This window comes from Carya illinoinensis, chromosome 4, assembly GCF_018687715.1.
Source record: "Carya illinoinensis cultivar Pawnee chromosome 4, C.illinoinensisPawnee_v1, whole genome shotgun sequence".
Taxonomy (NCBI): domain Eukaryota; kingdom Viridiplantae; phylum Streptophyta; class Magnoliopsida; order Fagales; family Juglandaceae; genus Carya; species Carya illinoinensis.
The window spans coordinates 39,214,640-39,232,481 of NC_056755.1; the positions used below are offsets into that span (position 1 = coordinate 39,214,640).

Sequence of the window (17,842 nt, forward strand, 5' to 3'; positions counted from 1 at the left end):
CTAATTTGAAAGTAAAATTTAAAATCTAATTTTAGAAATATCTCAATATGTCATTGTCATAATTTTATAAGGTGTATAGAATTGGATTATTGTTTAAAGGAGACTGCTAGAGCCAATGCTGGGACTCCTGTTAGGTTAAAAAAAATATTTTTTTTAGTTTTTAGTTTTATATCATTTTTTAATATTTTTAAATATTTAAAAAAATAAATAATTCACAATAATATTAAATAATTTTTTCTTATTCATGAAAAATAAATAAAAATAAATAAAAAAAGGAAAAGGAAGGGAGGACCGCTCCCCAGCGGGGATCTAGCATTATTGTTGTTTAAATTATCAGAGCTTTAAATTAGAGTACGGATGGAATGGGATGGGATGGAATGGTCCTTGCCTGGCATGGAATAGGTTGTTACCGTAGGAACAATTATAACCTCTATCTCCATGTCTTCTTTAAAAAGTGATTGATTGAAGCAATCTGCTGTGCCGTTGTGATTGGATCTCCTCCCACCCTATTACTCCACACTGGCTCCTAGCTGGTTTTTGGGTGTTGTCATTGTCCTCGTTTCCATTCAATACAGCCCCCGTACTTCTTTTTAAATTGAATTATTTTATTTATAATTCGGTTTTGTAAACTTCTTCTATAATATTTAAATTTTATAATATTTGAATTAAATTATATCACTTAAATATTTGAGAAAAATGTCAAGTGATCCTCTGATTTTAGCTTTTCAATTTTAATTATTTTCAATAATTAAAAAATAAATATTAAAAAATATGTATATTTTTTAAAAGAATAATACTATATATAATTATAAAATACATTAGTATTGTACAATAATTTTAAAAATTAATGAGATTCATATTAAATAATTGTTTTCTTACATAAGTCTTATATTTATTTATTTTTTAAAATAATTATGTATCTCTTACATATTCATAATTACAAGTATCATTTTCTTTATTTTAAATGTTTAATTATGTTTGAAAAATTTAGAAAGACAAAAAATATTGAAATATACTAGGAACATATCCACAAGACGCCCCTACTGTTGTTGTCGAACATTTTATTATGTCTATTAGGAAAATACTATTTTGTTGCCTAAAATGTACCGCTCCATTGACTATTTATTAATTTTTTTTTCATTTAATGGTAAAAATGTAATTTTTAATATATTGATATATTTTTTTATTTGTTAAAAATATTTAAAAAATATGAAAAAAATTAAAAAATTAAAAAGTAAATTTAGCCTATGCGGCACGGCATGGTAGCAACTAGCACGGCTCTATCTATTATTTATGTGGACTAAAAAAAATTAAATAAACTTTTTAATTTTTTATAATTATTTTTAAAGAATAATTTTCCTTATAATTCATATACACTATATTTCTTTTATTTTATTTTATTATAATAAGTATATCATTTATGAATAATAGGTTAAACAACTTAATTAATTTAATAAGAATAAAATTAAATTAAAATTAAAAAAATAATTTTAAAATAAGTGGCATGTAATGATAAGCAATTTTCATATTTAAATCAAGGGAAGAGTTTGCAAATAATTGAAGTGAGTTCAAACTTCAGTCAGTGAAGTCACGTGAATTACCTTCCTCCCTCTCTCTCTCTCTCTGAGATTCGCTCCCTCCGTTTGATCCTGCTGCCAAAGACAGAGGATCCAGATCAAGTATCTTATCTCCCAAGAATAAGTTCTGCTACCTGTCGCTTATTTGCAAATAATAATAATATCGTACCTCCGTTTGATTCACTCATAAATAGCGATAGATGTTTCATTGATCCGTGAGACCCATTCAATATATATATATATATATATATATTAAATATCTCTCTCTCTGACTTTGATTTGCAAAGCAATGTGGTGGGTGGTAAGCGTTAGGTGGGAGATGATTACTTGTAACTATTTGTTGAGCCATGATTAGAAATCTCGTCTTTTCATCCAAACAATTTGTACCAATCCAACACCATTTTACCTCATTTCATTAATAAGATGGAGAATCAATGCATGCATGGTTGAATCTTAATTCCTAACATATTTATTGAAGCCAACAGTTTTTTTTGAGTTTTTATATGAAGTCAACTTTTATTTCGTGTGACATATTTACGTAAAATACAAAAGATATTAAAAAATAAAAAAAAATATAATTATGCATAAAATTAAGGCCTTGTTTATTACATAAATCAAACCATCTAATCTCATATTATATAAAAAATTCAAAATTTTCAAATTTTATAACAAAAATAATATTAAAAAATAATATTATAACAATATCTTATTTATCTTTTAACTTTTATTTCATCTGTATAATCATATGAGGCCTAAGCTCTATTTGGTTTTACAAATAGTCTTAATTCATCTTATCTAAACATCCAAATACATATTTTTTAATTCCTAATTTTCAAATTTGTTATCTATTTATTATATATCTTTTTTAAGATTTCTGAACAAAACTAAAAAAATAATTCAATTTTTTATAATCGTAACACAAAAGCAAAATTAAAAAAAATTATATTTTCATAATATTTTAATTTTATAATATTTTTATTCAATTTTTTCTCTTTTATTTTTTTAAAATATTCATAAAATATATTAACTCAAAATATTTCACTATTATTTATAAATAAATAATAATATATACATAATAAATTTCATAACACATTTCTCAATACTTATTATAAAAATATGAATATTCTTGAATAATAATATTATTTTTATAAAATATTTTATAAAAATATCTCTGTGATATGTATTTATATTTTTATTTCTAAATTATTTTATTTATATCAACATATTTCACTAAACGAGAATTAAAATTCAGACTAAAGCCTAAAAGTAAACGCTACGACCGATCTTCTGAATAATTTATAGGAAAATGATAGCCCTACAGAATTCCCGAGCTCTGAGAGTTGTCATTTCGCAGACCCACCAGTACAAGGACGGTTGATTTCTGGAGTTACCGAAAGTGCAATTACGTGTCCAAAAGCACTGGACTGTGGCCGACTCATACAACAAAAAAAAAAAAAAAAAAATCAAAAAGAAAAGAAGTTGCGATCCATGTTGCATCTTTTGGGTCACTGATTCTCTCCCAAAACTTTGAAGATTCTCAGTGCCCACTGCTTATTTCTTTAGTATGAAATCCATGACCATTATTTTTAATTAATTTCTTAGTCAAATTATGAAATTACCATATCATTGCTTTCAAGGGCCCCAAAAGACGCCACTTGTCCAGACAGTTTCCTACCCTTTTTTGTGATCAGGAGAGGCTTGAATGGAAAATTACACTTTTTAGCTGTCACAGCTACAATAATTAACTGTTGCATTCCTATTATTTATTTATTTTTATTTTATAATACCTTATCATACTAGTTAATATAACATATTATAAGTCATTTATTTAAATAAAAAATTTAAAATATGACATCAATTGATGTGATTAAAAATAACGATATTCAAAATGAACAAGTAGAGTACTTTATTGAATAAAATTAGTTAGCAATAACCCATATAAATTAAGCGAAAATTATTATTTATACATTTATTTTTGTAGAAGAGATGAATTCAGCTGATATTAAAATTAAAAATTAAATAAAATATTATTAGAATATATATATTTTTAATATTATTTTTATTTTAAAATTTAAAAAAGTTAAATTATTTAATTTATTTTTTATAAGAATTGAAAAAATTATCTTCGTCAAGCACTCGACACACTTCATAATTGTTCTAAGATATTCTTAAACTATTAATTACTTTTTTTATAAATTATTTTATTAATATTTATAAATATTTTATAATATTTTTAATATCCAATAAGCCATTGGTTGTTATAAATTTATACAGAATTCTACTACAATAACGAATGCATTCACTATACGTAACAAAACTACAGTTTGAAAAATGAATTAAGTTGACACGTGGATAAAGCAACATTATATTATAGCCTACGGATATCAAACTATAAATTATTACTCAAAAGGTTCCAAAAACAAAACAGGAGGATAGGCAAGGTTTGAATCTGACGGTCCATAATAAGATCATCGTTGCTCGAATCGTTACACGTGTTTGCAACGAACCCGGCTTAAAGAACATAATTAAATATAAGGAATAAGATATATAATATATATCATCGTCACGCGCATATAAAGTGCGTTGAGATACAACGACCAATCATAACACCAGAACCGGCCCTGCCTTTTCAAACTAACCATGATACCTTAACGCGCCCAATCCTCGCGTGAGGTCTCGCCTCCTCTCCTCTCTTAAACGTGAGCAGCTCGTTGAAGGACATCTCTCTCGGTCTCTCTTGGATTCATGCGCTCTCAGAGCGAATTCTTCTGCTTCGGCTAATCGAAACCCTAGATTCGCTTCCATTCTCTTCAGGTACTTCTTCCAGATTCGTTTTCCTTTTTGTTTCGTTGTTTTTTCGCCATTTTTGGATGACTCCTGCGCCTAGATCCGTTCTTCTTTCTGTTCTCTCTTCTTTTTCCAATTTGCTTTCGCTTATCAAAATTCTATCCCCCATTGGCTCGCGAATTTCGTATATTTATATCATTCTCCTCCGTTTTGATGCCCCCGTTTAAATTATTATGTTTTCATTGATTTTTCTGGATTTATCTTGTCGTTAATTCGCACAATGCATATGTGGAAGACTGTTAAAGACCCTGAGGTGCTCCTCGTTTTTGCTGCTTTCTGTTCCTTTACGATAATCTGTTTCAGATTCTAATATTGATAAAACTTTTTTTGCTTTTGTTTTCGAAAGTATTTTGTCTTGGGAGTGTTTTAAGGAGTCGGAGTAAACGCTCTCTTTGAATTCTGCTTAACAACTTGGTGGAAAGGTCTTTAATTTTCAGGCTTCCTCCATTTTACATTGAAGTATGTGACTTTCTTATGACTCAAAAGTTGTTTTTATTTTCTTGCTATATGAATCTCGTTTTTCTTATTTTTCCTTTCTTCTCTTATTCTAGATTCTTTGTTGTTTATAAGATTTCACATACTTATTTTGTAGCTGCATTTTAGTTCTCCGTTCATTCGGTTGAATCCGTGATCTGCATTTTGGCGATGAAAGCCAAATATTTTTTTATTTTACCTATTTTGATGAGAAAATGGAGTACAAAGCAGAAATAGATCTTTGATTCCTATGTTTTTATTTTTATTTTTTTAATTTTTTTTGTTCCCCATACAAAATTGAACCCAGCCAAGCCGCGCGGTTAAGAGCTAAAGGTAGGCTGAGCCAGCTTGTTCTGAATGGATTTTGCGGTTTTCTATTCTACTAATAATTAAGCTGAAATATCCAACACAGAAAATGAAGTTCTAGATTTTAAATTCATTTTCTTACCTTCTCCCTACTTAGGCCAAGTTGAGAAGTAGCTACGGTAATAGAAATATTTATCTACTGTGAACTTTTTTTTCTTTTACATTCTCCCTGACGTTTAAACGTTGTGGGTTTTTGATGCTTCCTTATTGTCAGAGGGGGCCCTGCTTCAGTTATTCACCTAGCTTATGAAAATGGACCTGGAAGATAAATTTCTGGCCAAAGGTACAGTTTTGATCCATCCTCTGTTTTTATATATTCGCTAGACATTATTGTCTTTATGTTGCCTTTTGAATCTTCGTGTTACAGGGGGGTAGTAGTGGAAAAAACAGAAGAGGGTGGCAATCATTAATGGTGGTTTATAACACGGCTGTACTGTACTTAGATTTGTGACGTGGTTTAAGTATAGATGACGTTAGACAGTGGGAAAGTTTTGTCATAATTTCCTTGTAATTATGTCAATTGTTGCCGATGTGAGTGCTGTTATCCCAGTCTTCTCTAATGAAATATGTTGCTTATTAAGTTCATGAAGTTATTTCTTCTGGCTATTATTGAAGGTTCTTGTTTCCCATCATCGTGGCAAACACAGAATTTACGTGTATGAGCATTGTTCTACTGGGTTGCCTTTTAATTGCTGAAGCGTTTCCTGTGGTAAATGGAAATCTTGCTTGCAATGTAGCATCTCAGCTGTATTTTCCCTGGCATTTGTGATGCATGGCCAACAAGCCCTTAGCGATCTTGGTAGGCTCAGGGATGTGGGAATTAGGAATTTGCACAGGCATTAATTTCCCTATTACTTGAACATTCTAAAGATACGTTATTCAGTCCCACATAAAGGTAGTTGTTATAGAAATTGCAAAATTTACCTCAAATTTGGGAATTTTGTTTCTTCTGAGCTACTATATGTTGAACATGGTGACATCATTTTTAATTGAGGTTTGTTATGACAATTTGTGCTTGACATTTAATTAACTTGTGAATGTTGCTCAGGATAAGAATTTTGTTGGTATTCATATGCTATTTAAATTTCAATGGACTATATAACTACTAGGCTTAGAGTTCGCTGTTAGTGGTGTGGGCTAGATAGAAGTGAGGGATAAGAAAGGTGAATAGATGTAGGGTGATGTTGTGGGCTTAAAACCCCTTGGGTTGTTGTGTACATTTGGATGAAAGTGGGGAAAAAAGAAATGTGATGGATATAAGTTGAAACCTGTGTCAGAAGATAGAAGTAATGCAGAAGAAAGAATCAATTACAAGGAAATATGATATGCAGTTCAGAAACAAATAGCTAGCTTCTTGGAGAGCATCTGAATGGATCAAAAGCTTTAAGACAACATGTAGGATTCAAGGACAAGCTGTTTTGACCTATCTTACTAGATGCTGTCAGCTGTTCATGCTTTATAAGCAATCAGTTTATTCTCGTTTTAGAAAGTACAAGAAATTGAGGGATAAATATGTTTCTTTTTTTATCCCATCCCAATAATATTAATTAATGCTTTCAAAGGGTTATAAAAACATCTTTAGTTTCCAAAGAAAAAAAGATGCCAGATCAGAACTCCATATCTCTTGTGAGATTTTCTCATCTTTCTGTCTAAAATGCCTAACAAAACTGATTATTGAACTTTGTTGGCTTCCAAATATGGATAGTTGGCTATATCATCCATATTTATCAAATTTAAACTTTTTAGTGTATGTTACAGCAATATCTATATGTAACTCCAACTTTCTGCTTTTATGGGATATGACATTGGAATCAAATAAACAGATCGCATGTTGTCATTAGGAGTTCAGGTCATTACATTGACAAGTAAGACCGTTAACAGACCAGCTTAGACTGTCAATAGACCAGCCCCTTGGTTTGACATTCAGTAATCGATTCCAATTTCTTAGATTCATCAACTACCAAGTTGAATTTTAATTTCAGTAGATCGAGGATCTGTTTGGACAAAAAACATTGGCTGGGTAGTATTGAAAGTTTAGATGCTATACACTCACAAACACATGTACGCTATACACGAAGAGCCAATTTAATCCAAGTAGTCTTGAGTATCTTGAGCTGGGGCTGCTCCTCCGTTAGCCTCTAAGGGTGTTAAATCTTGTTGACAGGTTGTGTTCGTGTCGTGTCAAGGCATGCATATTATACTATATGGGTAAACTCGAACCCGACCAATTAAGCTTATTATGTCAAAATATCAAACCCTAACATGACCTATTAACATAATGAGTTGTGTCGTGTCAATCTGTTTATGTAAATAGATTGAATAAATCCAAAATTAATTGGTTTGACCTGATTAAATTTAGTATAATTTTATATAAATGTTAAAATCACAATATCTATAAAAATTATAAAACTATCTACAAGTCTAAAATAACAATCCAAACAATACAAAAAACGAAATTAAAATTCTAAAAATGTTATTTTAAGGTGTAAGGATATAATTGTAATTTTAATTTTCTTAACTGGTCATAACGGGTAATAATGTGTCAAAACGGGTTGACCCGTTATCAACCATTTAAACAATCAATCTGTTTTAATCTGAACCCATTAAGACTAAACCCAAACTTGCTATTATCGTGTCATGTTCGTGTTGGGTTAATGGGTCGTGTCACATATTGTCACTCCTATTAGCTTCTACTGCATCCCACTTATGAAATGCTCCCATAGTTTCATTCCCTCCACCTCAACCCCACTTTGTGGTCACATGAAACGAAGGATCTGTTATTCATCTGGTATGTCCTAATTTCTTAAACAACTTGTCTTTGACTTGGGTTTCATGTCAAATTTTCTAATTGAGATGAGAAGACCTGATATCTTGTCATGTTTTTCATCCATAATTGAATAAAATTTTTACTTACCAAAAAAAAATGTTTTTCTTCCATAAGACTGCTTTATGCAGGAGCTTCTGTTGTTGTTAAGAGGATTTGATTTGTTGATTATGCTTATAGTTCAAGATGGTTAGAAACAAGAAACTTATCATTCTGTTCCCCATATTAAAAAATAAGCAATTCTCTGATCATTTTTTCTGTTTCAAGTTATGACTTAGTTGACTGTTGAATGTAACTAAAACTCAGGTTAATATATGATTACTTTATCCTCCTTTTTTGGCCCTTTTTTTTTTTTGCAATTTAAAGGGCCTAGATTTTTTTTCCCAACATGAAAGGTATCTAATGTGCCACAATCTAGTAGTTTAGACAGTAGGAATGGAGCAAATAATTGTTTAATTGTTTACTGGGGTGGTCAGCCAGGCTCATTCAAATTTATTTGTTACCTTTTTTTATTTTAATACTGGATTTTCAACTAGTTACTGATGGGTGAATTGGGACAACTGGTTTCTTTTGAGTCATGATGGGTGTGACAGTTTTGTAGCTCATACATGGCAGATAAATTATTCCTGCAACTGTGTTCCTCTCGAGTTTTAACATGTTCAAGGGACAAATGAGATGGCATTTTGTATTTATTTGCTGATTCAATGTTGTGGTTATTTGGGAATCCCCTTTCTCTATGCGAGCATTTATCCCCCTATTGTTACAATTGGTCTTGTTTCTATTATTGTTGTTGTTGTTACTATTTGATGCTGGAATTATTTGAGCAAAACCCCTAGGGGTTGGCTCAAGTGGTAAAGGGGCTTGGGGGTATACTCTCCTCAGGTCTAAGGTTCAAATCCCCTTGGTTGCAAACAATCTCTATGAGTCATTAGATTGGGCACTTTTTTCTTTGAATCACCCGAGGTGCACTTGCGAGTAACTCCTTGCTAAAGGCTTGTGCACCCTCGGGATTAGTTGGAATGTTGTTTTCGGACATCCCGTGCCAATCAAAAAAAAATTATTTGAGCAACATCCCTACATTCCATGGCCAATTATCTTGAAAGGCATAGAGCGTGGGTCGGGAGAGTTGATGTGTGGGGTAGTTGTCTATTGAATTGAAGTAACTATAGATGCGACATGTGGTGCGAGTGGTATCCTTCCAATACATTAGATCGGTGGAGCAACATGCTGGCAAACATGTTATGATGCATTCGAATTACATTGGTGTAATTCAGATGAAGATTTAGAGGTGTTCGAGGAGAAATATTAAGGAGGTTTCTTTAGAAAAGGGTTAGTTAATGTTACAATTGGAGCTCACTAAAATCATTATAAAGGGCATGAACTTTCTCCTCCCAAGTAATGTGGGATTCCATTCTCCAGCTTTCTATACACCTATGATGGACTTAACCTGATGAGGATACCAGGTAGCTAGAGGCTCCAGAGTGTGATACCTTGGATTTTGTTTAGGAAGCTGGTGAATGGGGTCCCACATTGCTCGGAAGGGAAAAATTTAAGCTCTTTATATTGATTTTAAGGAGCTCCAATTATAACATTGATTAGTTCTTTTGGAGTATGGGCCTAGATGTGGCTTGGGCCTTTCTTGAATTTTTACACGAAATTAGTTAGAGAAAAGCAGATGGTTGGCCTTTGGCCCTTTGATTTGTGCTTCTACCCATTTAAGGATAATATGCCTTTAAAGTTTGTCTTTATTCTTTATATATTTGTATACCCAGTAAATATTTTCTCATATTTTTAGTTTGTCTCTTCTTCCTGTCTAGTTTCTGGCGTTCAGAGCCTTTCTTCCAGTGTGCAAAGCACCCCAGAGAAAAATGGGCATTCAGATGATGCTTCAAGAAGCCCAGAACTCCTTCAAGAGTTTCTGAAATCTGGTCCAAAGAAGGAACTTCTTCGAACATGCTTTGATAAGGAAAGGAAAAACTCGTCAAAAAGCAAAATGACAGAACTTCATAAGACTAATAATAAAACCATAAAGAAGCAGGACTCTAGGAAAGCTTCTTCAAGTTCCAACTTTCAGTCTTTTAGTAAGCAACAACGGAAGGGGGAAAATCCTATGCGACTCCCACCTGCTGCTGAACAGTCTCCTGGTTTTGGATATACGAAGTCATGGATCTGTAAAAATTCTGCTTGTAGAGCTGTTATATCCATAGATGACACATTTTGCAAGAGGTGCTCTTGTTGCATCTGTCACTTATTTGATGACAATAAGGATCCTAGTCTTTGGTTGGTATGCACATCTGAATCTGTTCAGGGAGATTCCTGTGGGTTATCTTGTCACATTGAGTGTGCTCTTCAACGTGAAAAGGTGGGGGTTGTCGATCTTGGGCAATTGATGCAGCTAGATGGTAGTTACTGCTGTGCTTCTTGTGGCAAAGTTTCAGGGATACTTGGGTATGTATTGTCTTGCATCTTCCGAGTCATTGGTGAACTTTTAGCTCTAACACTTGATGGGCTGTTCTCTTGCCTTCACTGTGGAATTCTTGCCCAGCCATGAATCAGGCACATTGTTAATTGTTGCCAATTTTTACTTTACTTGACCTGGTTGACGGCTGTTATTATTATTTTTTTTTCCCTTTGCTCCCTTTAGTTTGTTGTATTTGATTTTGTTTTTCATAACTTTGGGTGGGGTGGTGATCTTTAATTGTTTTCCTGGTACTAAAATAAGTATTTAGCATCACAATAGCTATTGATGGCTGTAAATGTTTTTGCTGGAAATGATTTGAATGAGATATGCTGGGCCCTAGTGAACTTACTAGCTGGTGGATAGAGGGGATCCTTTCTGTTTTATACTGAGATGGAATCCAAAAACAGCAGTGCATGAAAGTTATTCCTGTTGTTTTGGTCATATATATTAGGCCTAGCGCTGATGGGAGTGTTGTGATCTTATCTGGCAGATGCTGGAAGAAGCAGTTAGTAATTGCGAAGGATGCTCGTCGTGTTGACGTTCTATGTTATAGAATATACTTGAGTTCCAGGCTTCTCGAAGGCACATCCAGGTTTAAAGAACTGCATGAGATTGTAAAAGATGCAAAGGCTAAACTAGAAACTGAAGTGGGCCCAGTGAATGGAGTATCTGCCAAGATGGCTCGTGGCATTGTCAGCAGACTCTCTATCGCCAGTGATGTGCAGAAACTCTGTTCTCTTGCAATAGAGAAAGCAGATGAATGGCTGGCCACTGTTTCCGATGTGAACCCAACTTGTAGAGGTTGGAAAACCTACTATTTGGTCTTCTGTCTCTTTAATTATTTTGAAGGACATGTACAAAATTTACTTTCATAATTAACTGATTTTCTTTGTTTCCTTCGCAGAAGATTCCCTTCCTGCTGCTTGCAAGTTCTTTTTTGAAGAAGTAACACCATCCTCTGTTGTGATTATCTTGATTGAACTCTCTAAGGCATCATCTGATAATATTAAGGGCTACAAGCTCTGGTATTGCAAAAGTAGAGAAGAGACACAAACAAAAGAACCCATTTGTGTTTTTCCCAAAGCACAGAGAAGGATTAAAATTTCCAATCTGCAGCCCTGCACAGAATATACCTTTCGAATAATTTCTTATACAGAGGCAGGTGACTTGGGGCATTCTGAGGCCAAGTGCTTCACCAAGAGTGTTGAGGTAATTCACAAGAATCTGAATTCAGCAGTTGCCATGTACTGTAAGAAAGAGAATCCCGTCATTGATGGCAGTTATTTGAGTTCCAAAAGGGAGCCTAAGAATACAACCGAAGTTGGTTTTTCTTCTGGATTTAAGGTTCGAGACCTTGGGAGGATCCTGCATCTGGCTTGGGCCCAAGAGCAAGACTGCTTTGAAGGGTTTTGCGGTCCCGAGGTGGAAAAATGCTGTGGAGTAAGCAAAGTGGTCAAGCCTGAAGCTCTTGAGGAAGAACGGTTACCTTTTGTTTCACGTGGGCTTGACTTGAATGTTGTTTCAGTGCCAGATTTGAATGAAGAGCTCACCCCTCCATTTGAGTCCTCCAGGGATGAAGATAATGGATGCACTTTGCAGCAGGCTGTTGAGGCAGATGATGACGCTGCTTCCCATGACTTAAAGAAGAATGGTCTGGCTAGGTCACATGGTAGTGATGACTCACAGACATGGACACATGGGCCAGCTGTTGATTCCCGGCCAGAGTCTTGCAGGAAAAGGGTTGCAAACTCTAATGAAGAGACACATGATTGTGACAGCACTTTGATAAATGGCTCACCACTTCGAATCTCCAATGGTTCATGTTGCTTGGATGAGAACTTTGAGTACTGTGTGAAGGTAATCCGATGGCTGGAATGCGAGGGTCACATTAAACAGGAATTTAGATTGAAATTGTTAACATGGTTTAGCTTGAGATCAACAGAGCAAGAACGTAGGGTGGTCAACACATTCATTCAAACATTGATTGATGATCCTAGTAGCTTAGCAGGACAACTAGTCGACTCCTTTTCTGATATTATATCTTTCAAGAGGTCACGAAACGGATTCTGTAGTAAGCTGTGGCATTGAACAAGGGGGCAGCAACAGCAGTTTAATTTACAGGATTGCTAATTTGCTTCATGTTTAATTTTTTTCCTTGCGATAAATTATCCCTGATTGTCTTCACCGTTCATTGTACAGGCATTTTTTCTTAGTCGACGTTGATTTGAGTTGGTGATTGCAGAGAGTACCTGATGATTCTTGGAAAAAGGGTGGGGAGGGGGGGTCGGGGGAAGCAGGGGGAGGGCTAGGGCTGGGGCTGGGGCCGGGGTTGCTGTAGAAAGGCACTTTCCATCTCCTATATTCTCTAATTAGAATTGAACATTGCAGGAGTAGCATTATTCATTTTATGGGGATGATATATTTATTAGTTACTTTATCATTGCCTTCTTTAAATCAAAGAAGGATGTACATCAAATCGATCCAGGATTTTACATGATTATGTTAAAAGGGTACATTCTGATGCAAACAGTCCATTCAGTGGGGGATTAATATGGCAAATTATGACAAATTGGCAAATGACACCAGGTCTCATTGTTCATATTAGTCTCATCTGTGTATTTCTCTAGTAAATGCTCTATTGGTTTTATAAAGATAGTAGTTGCCTCTAATTGCGAAGTTAGGTTGCCGAGGCATAACTTCAACGAATATGCCTTCAGAATTCTGATGCCAGTGGTCAAAACTTGTTGGGAGAATATTTCAAACTGTGAGGCATTCGCGTTCTCAAGTGTCGGATGTACGCATAATATCATTTGGGGGTGGGATGCCTATTTTTTTGCAAGTATTTTAACATATAAGTTTCTTACCTGCTCTGTTTGTGTCGGACTTCTTTCACAAAGAGAATTATGTTCCATTATCAGTTGTAAACTGCTCTGGTCAGCCTAAAAGACTTGAAAGGTCTATATGGGTTGGGGACAAACGGTCCTTTCTATTTTAGAACTCTGCTACTCCTAAACCTGCCTGTGTTGAAGCTAATATTTTTCCCCTCCTCTTATTGTCTCAACCTTTTAAAGCCAGCCCCATAAACTTGCTGCTGTAAAGAAACGAAATTTACAATTCAAGTAACTTTGGGAAATTTCCATAGCAATCGTAATTAGTAATTTGAACCTGAAGATTTAACAGCCTATTACTTGATAATCATCCCTATTCTTTTCCCTCTTGAGAATGTCCGTTATCAATAAAATTTTTCTAGGCACTATATTCATGTCATGCTGAACATCTCTAATTACTGGCAACTTTGTAGAACATTCATACAAAGTAAAACCACCAAACTCCTGGTTCTTGTTATGGAAGATCCTCAACCATATTTTCATTTTCTTCATGGCAACTTCTCATTCCCCATTGTATGAACTTCCTGTGCAAATTTTGTTTGAACTTAGCCCCAGACTTAGAAATGGTTTGAATTTAGAAGTTTTGGGGTTTTTTTTCCTTTGATTTGGGAGGCGTTATTGCAATTTTCTATGTACCACAATCGACTCTGACATTCTTTCATATCAGCAACAAAACAAACAATATCATGCCGATAATGTCTACCTATAGAAGTGGAAACTTAACAAAAAATTTTGAAAGTTTTCCATAGAGAATTCCTTGATTTATGCTGGTAAATTCAGATACTCCATAAGTTTCAAGTTAAACGGAATGTTGTTTATTTGTCTAAGGCTTGTTTATTTGTCTAAGGCTTGTTTATTTGTCTAAGGCTTGTTTGCCTACAAGGGTTATTGAAATTTCCCTATGTCTGCATTGACCTTAGTTTGTTGAGAAATCATCATTTTCTTTCTAGTGTCTACAGTTGCCACAAACGATAAATCTTTCAAGGCAATCAGAGTGAAGGTACCAGATTCAAATGAAGAATTCCTATATCCTGCAACTGTTAGAAGGAATGACTGTTCTTCACAAAATGTGTTATGGAGGATTTCATCAATTTAATTTGACAAAATGCCTGTATATCATGAAAAGTTAAGACTTGTTACATATGCTCTTAGTTGTAACACCTAAACTTCAGTAAGTCATGGTAACATTCAAGAAGTGATGAAATAAAGAAGGGATTACTGGACACCCGGCTACTCTACAATTACATTTCTGAATGTGTGTGTGCATGTGCTGCCGAGGATTTGTTGTCATAGCTCTAGTAGCTGCATGCTGTATGATATGGGGTTTCAAACCTCTTTACTTCAAGTCCAATTGCAACAGCATATACTTGTTTTTTTTAATGACAAGGAATGCTGGAGACTGCAAACGCAACATGTCTTTTACAAACGCATATACATATCACTCAAAACTTGGAACCTCTTGGTTTTTCTTGCCCTTTATGAGAAGTACAAAGGACTACCTTACACGGAAAAGTGTTCTCACCGATTCTTATTATGATATCAGTGGGGTTATCATAGATCTTCCATGTGTTTATTGGAGGAAGAATTCACTGCATAGTCAAAATTGTGCACATGCTTGACACTAAACTCTGAACATAATAACACTTTAAAATAAAAACAGCCAAAAATCGCAAAATAAGTTTGTTAGAAAACTTCCCTATCTCACTCTTTTGATTTTATATTTATGAAGAATATATAGGCAAATAATGAGTGTCCAAAAGTTGAAAATAAGACGGTCTGCAGCAGAACAAATAACTGATTTCATGTGTTTTTTAAAAACTTTTATAAATTTTTTGAAAATTTTTGCATGTCTTTATTTTTATTTTCTTTCTTTTGGTAGTTTTTCATATTTTTTCAAAATGTCATGAAAAAGCCACCCAAGAAAAAGAAAAAAAAAAAAAAGGTGAATTAAAGGAAGAAGTAAAAGAATCTGCAGGTGGCGAGATATAGAGAATGCTTTTATTTCTCCATGACCTTGTGAAAAGCTATAGAGAAGTCATAATCTGACATCAAATCCTTGCATTGTTTAGTTTTAGAATAGTCAATAGATATATAAATCTTGAGGTGGCTGCTGAAATATATGTGGTTCAAGTCAAAAGAGACAAGAGTTGATGGGATTAATTGTTCAGGCGTCCAAATGCTATACATGCTAGTCCTTTACAACGCTGATTATTCAAAGCAGACTTTCTAGGAAACAACGAGGCCTTGAAAGCCTACACTGGAGCTGATTTCAGTTGATGTTGCTGTGAGGTTGGAAACTTCTTGTCTAACCTTTTCTGTCCTTTGACTAATGGGTGCTAATTTGGCTCATTACAGGAAGAATGGATAAGGGATCAAAAACTGCAATATGCAGATGTTCCAGATTCCCATTCGGAGAGGTGCAGCTGAATAGTCTTTAGTGTCCAAAATTTAATTACGTGAATCAATGCTACATGCAACTAGTTCACAATGGTGAAGCTCAATAAGAAAGCTTGTCATTCAAACTCCGGTGATCCTCCAGTTTAAACTCGAGCTCAGGCTGGCGTTTGCATGGATAAATAATTCAACACACTGGCCACAGGCGCTATTATTTTTTTTGGTTGGGGGCTGTTAACTGGCCGGGTATGTCACATGACATCTTGACATGCATTAATTATGAAAATCAAACCTAGGATTTTAAGATAATTGGACAGATAAATTGTGACGGTCGACCGACGATTAGGATACCTTAAATAATATCTGAGCCTATACTCCAAACAGTCTGGTGAAACTCAATATTACCATTGAGATCATTATATATAAAGGTAGACTTCTCTTCTCCAAGCAAAGTGGTGTTTCATTTACTGTATTCGTATCCTAACCCAGATTATCGAGTAAATGAATACTAATTAAATGATAAGCAGCATATGTAATGTATTGATAAATTAAAACAAGTGATGCAAGAACCCAACCCAAATAACCAAATTTATTGAATGAGAGCACTACCCATCTTTATATTTCACTATCATTAATGCCTGATCTTGGTAAAACTCTGGACTATTTTTTGTTTTTTTTCTAAGCAAGTCAATAACATTAAACTAAAAACATGATACAAGCGGAGGCATGGGTTGAGGGTTCCCAACAAACACCCCAAAATAATAAATAACAGTGCATAGGGGTGAAAAAAGGAAAAAAAACGTGTGCTAGTTCTCGTCAGCATTTAAAAGAATTAGGAACCGCCCCATTAATGAGCTTACCTGCCTGAAACATGTCCTGAAGCTGTGTTTTGATGCCACAAGTAACTGTGTTGTCATCTTCAACTTTTCTTAAAGAGGTCCCCTTCTTTACGCAACTGCAATGCTCAGCATTAATTCAATTTTGGTTCCCCTTTATGGCCTTTAATTCTCAACCAACGTTTGGTCCTTTCCACCTGCCAAACCTCTGCTGCTCTATGCTTAATTGACTGGGTTCTTCAGATACCATTTGTTTAAAGTTTCACTTCACCTTTTGGCTTTAATGATGACATCCCTAATACAATCTAGTTGGTTGTCAGTTTTTGCCCATGTTCCGGTTGCTTTTCTTCCTTATTTAACATTGAAGATAAGATCTTTAAGAATGTCCATTTGATACATTTTTTCATATTTCATTTGCATGTAGGGCCATTGCCCACTTTGCTGTGTCTAATAATGCAGAAGCGAAAGTATGCCCAAATCGTACTGCAATACTTTTATATACACGTACATCCATGATTCAGCTAAGATTATTGGAAATAACATTAGTCAAGATATTTGAATGCTTCTGTAGCCCGCTGACCAAGCAAACCTGCTTTTTTAATTGAGGTCTAGGCACTGCGAAGTTCCCAAATCATGCGAAATTTCCTCTCCATTCATTTGAAATGGATAGACAGTAAAACAACAGATATTTTATTCATCATGTTGACGAGTCAAAGGACTAAAATATCTCATATTTTAAGCTAATGGGATATTTTCCATTCCAAGTGAAATATAGAGAAAAAGGATGCATGGAGTATCCGAAGAAGAAACTAAAGTTCTCTATGGTGGTTTTATTACTGTCACCATCACCACCAAAAAGTTAAACTTGAGTAGATGCAGCAAATTCCTGCACGTTTTCTGCAGATGAAAGTCTTTAACCTCTTGATAGAGTGTATTTACATTTGGATGCTGAGATGATCTTAGATGATTTGAATTGTCTATAAATTGCAATATTTTGTGGATCCCATCGAGATGTGTTTTATTCAATTTTCAATTTTCACCTCATCTTAACTTAATACTAAACCTCCCATAAATGAATGTATGAAAAAAGTTTAGATATGTTTAACCTTTTTATGAAAAGTTGAAAAAGCAATCGATCCCAACAATAGTTGATTTAACATGAATTGAGATCACTT

At 34.2% G+C, this 17,842-nt stretch overlaps 1 protein-coding gene across 5 annotated transcripts; it reads left to right on the forward strand.

Annotated features, from left to right (window-relative positions):
• Window positions 1-4,211: 4,211 nt before the first annotated feature.
• Window positions 4,212-13,148, forward strand: LOC122308321 (VIN3-like protein 1). Of its 5 annotated transcripts, XM_043121586.1 has the most exons (7): window positions 4,215-4,391; window positions 4,771-4,883; window positions 5,479-5,547; window positions 5,632-5,795; window positions 9,906-10,536; window positions 11,040-11,350; window positions 11,454-13,148. In XM_043121586.1, the coding sequence occupies exons 5-7, from the start codon at window positions 10,082-10,084 to the stop codon at window positions 12,635-12,637; spliced, it is 1,950 nt and encodes a 649-aa protein (XP_042977520.1). In that variant the 5' UTR covers window positions 4,215-4,391; window positions 4,771-4,883; window positions 5,479-5,547; window positions 5,632-5,795; window positions 9,906-10,081; the 3' UTR covers window positions 12,638-13,148. The 5 variants fall into 5 exon arrangements, with proteins under 5 accessions (XP_042977518.1, XP_042977517.1, XP_042977516.1 ...); XM_043121583.1 differs by lacking the exon at window positions 5,632-5,795 and having other exon boundaries at window positions 4,214-4,391; XM_043121585.1 differs by lacking the exon at window positions 4,771-4,883.
• Window positions 13,149-17,842: the final 4,694 nt, after the last annotated feature.

What these genes read in the sequence shown, in the direction of transcription:
- LOC122308321 (XM_043121583.1), top strand. Translation starts at nt 5,511, where the DNA reads ATGAAAATGGACCTGGAAGATAAATTTCTGGCCAAAG. An exon ending in AGATAAATTTCTGGCCAAAG is followed by an intron (nt 5,548 to 9,905) that starts GTACAGTTTTGA and finishes CTTCCTGTCTAG; the next exon opens with TTTCTGGCGTTCAGAGCCTT. An exon ending in AAAGTTTCAGGGATACTTGG is followed by an intron (nt 10,537 to 11,039) that starts GTATGTATTGTC and finishes CTTATCTGGCAG; the next exon opens with ATGCTGGAAGAAGCAGTTAG.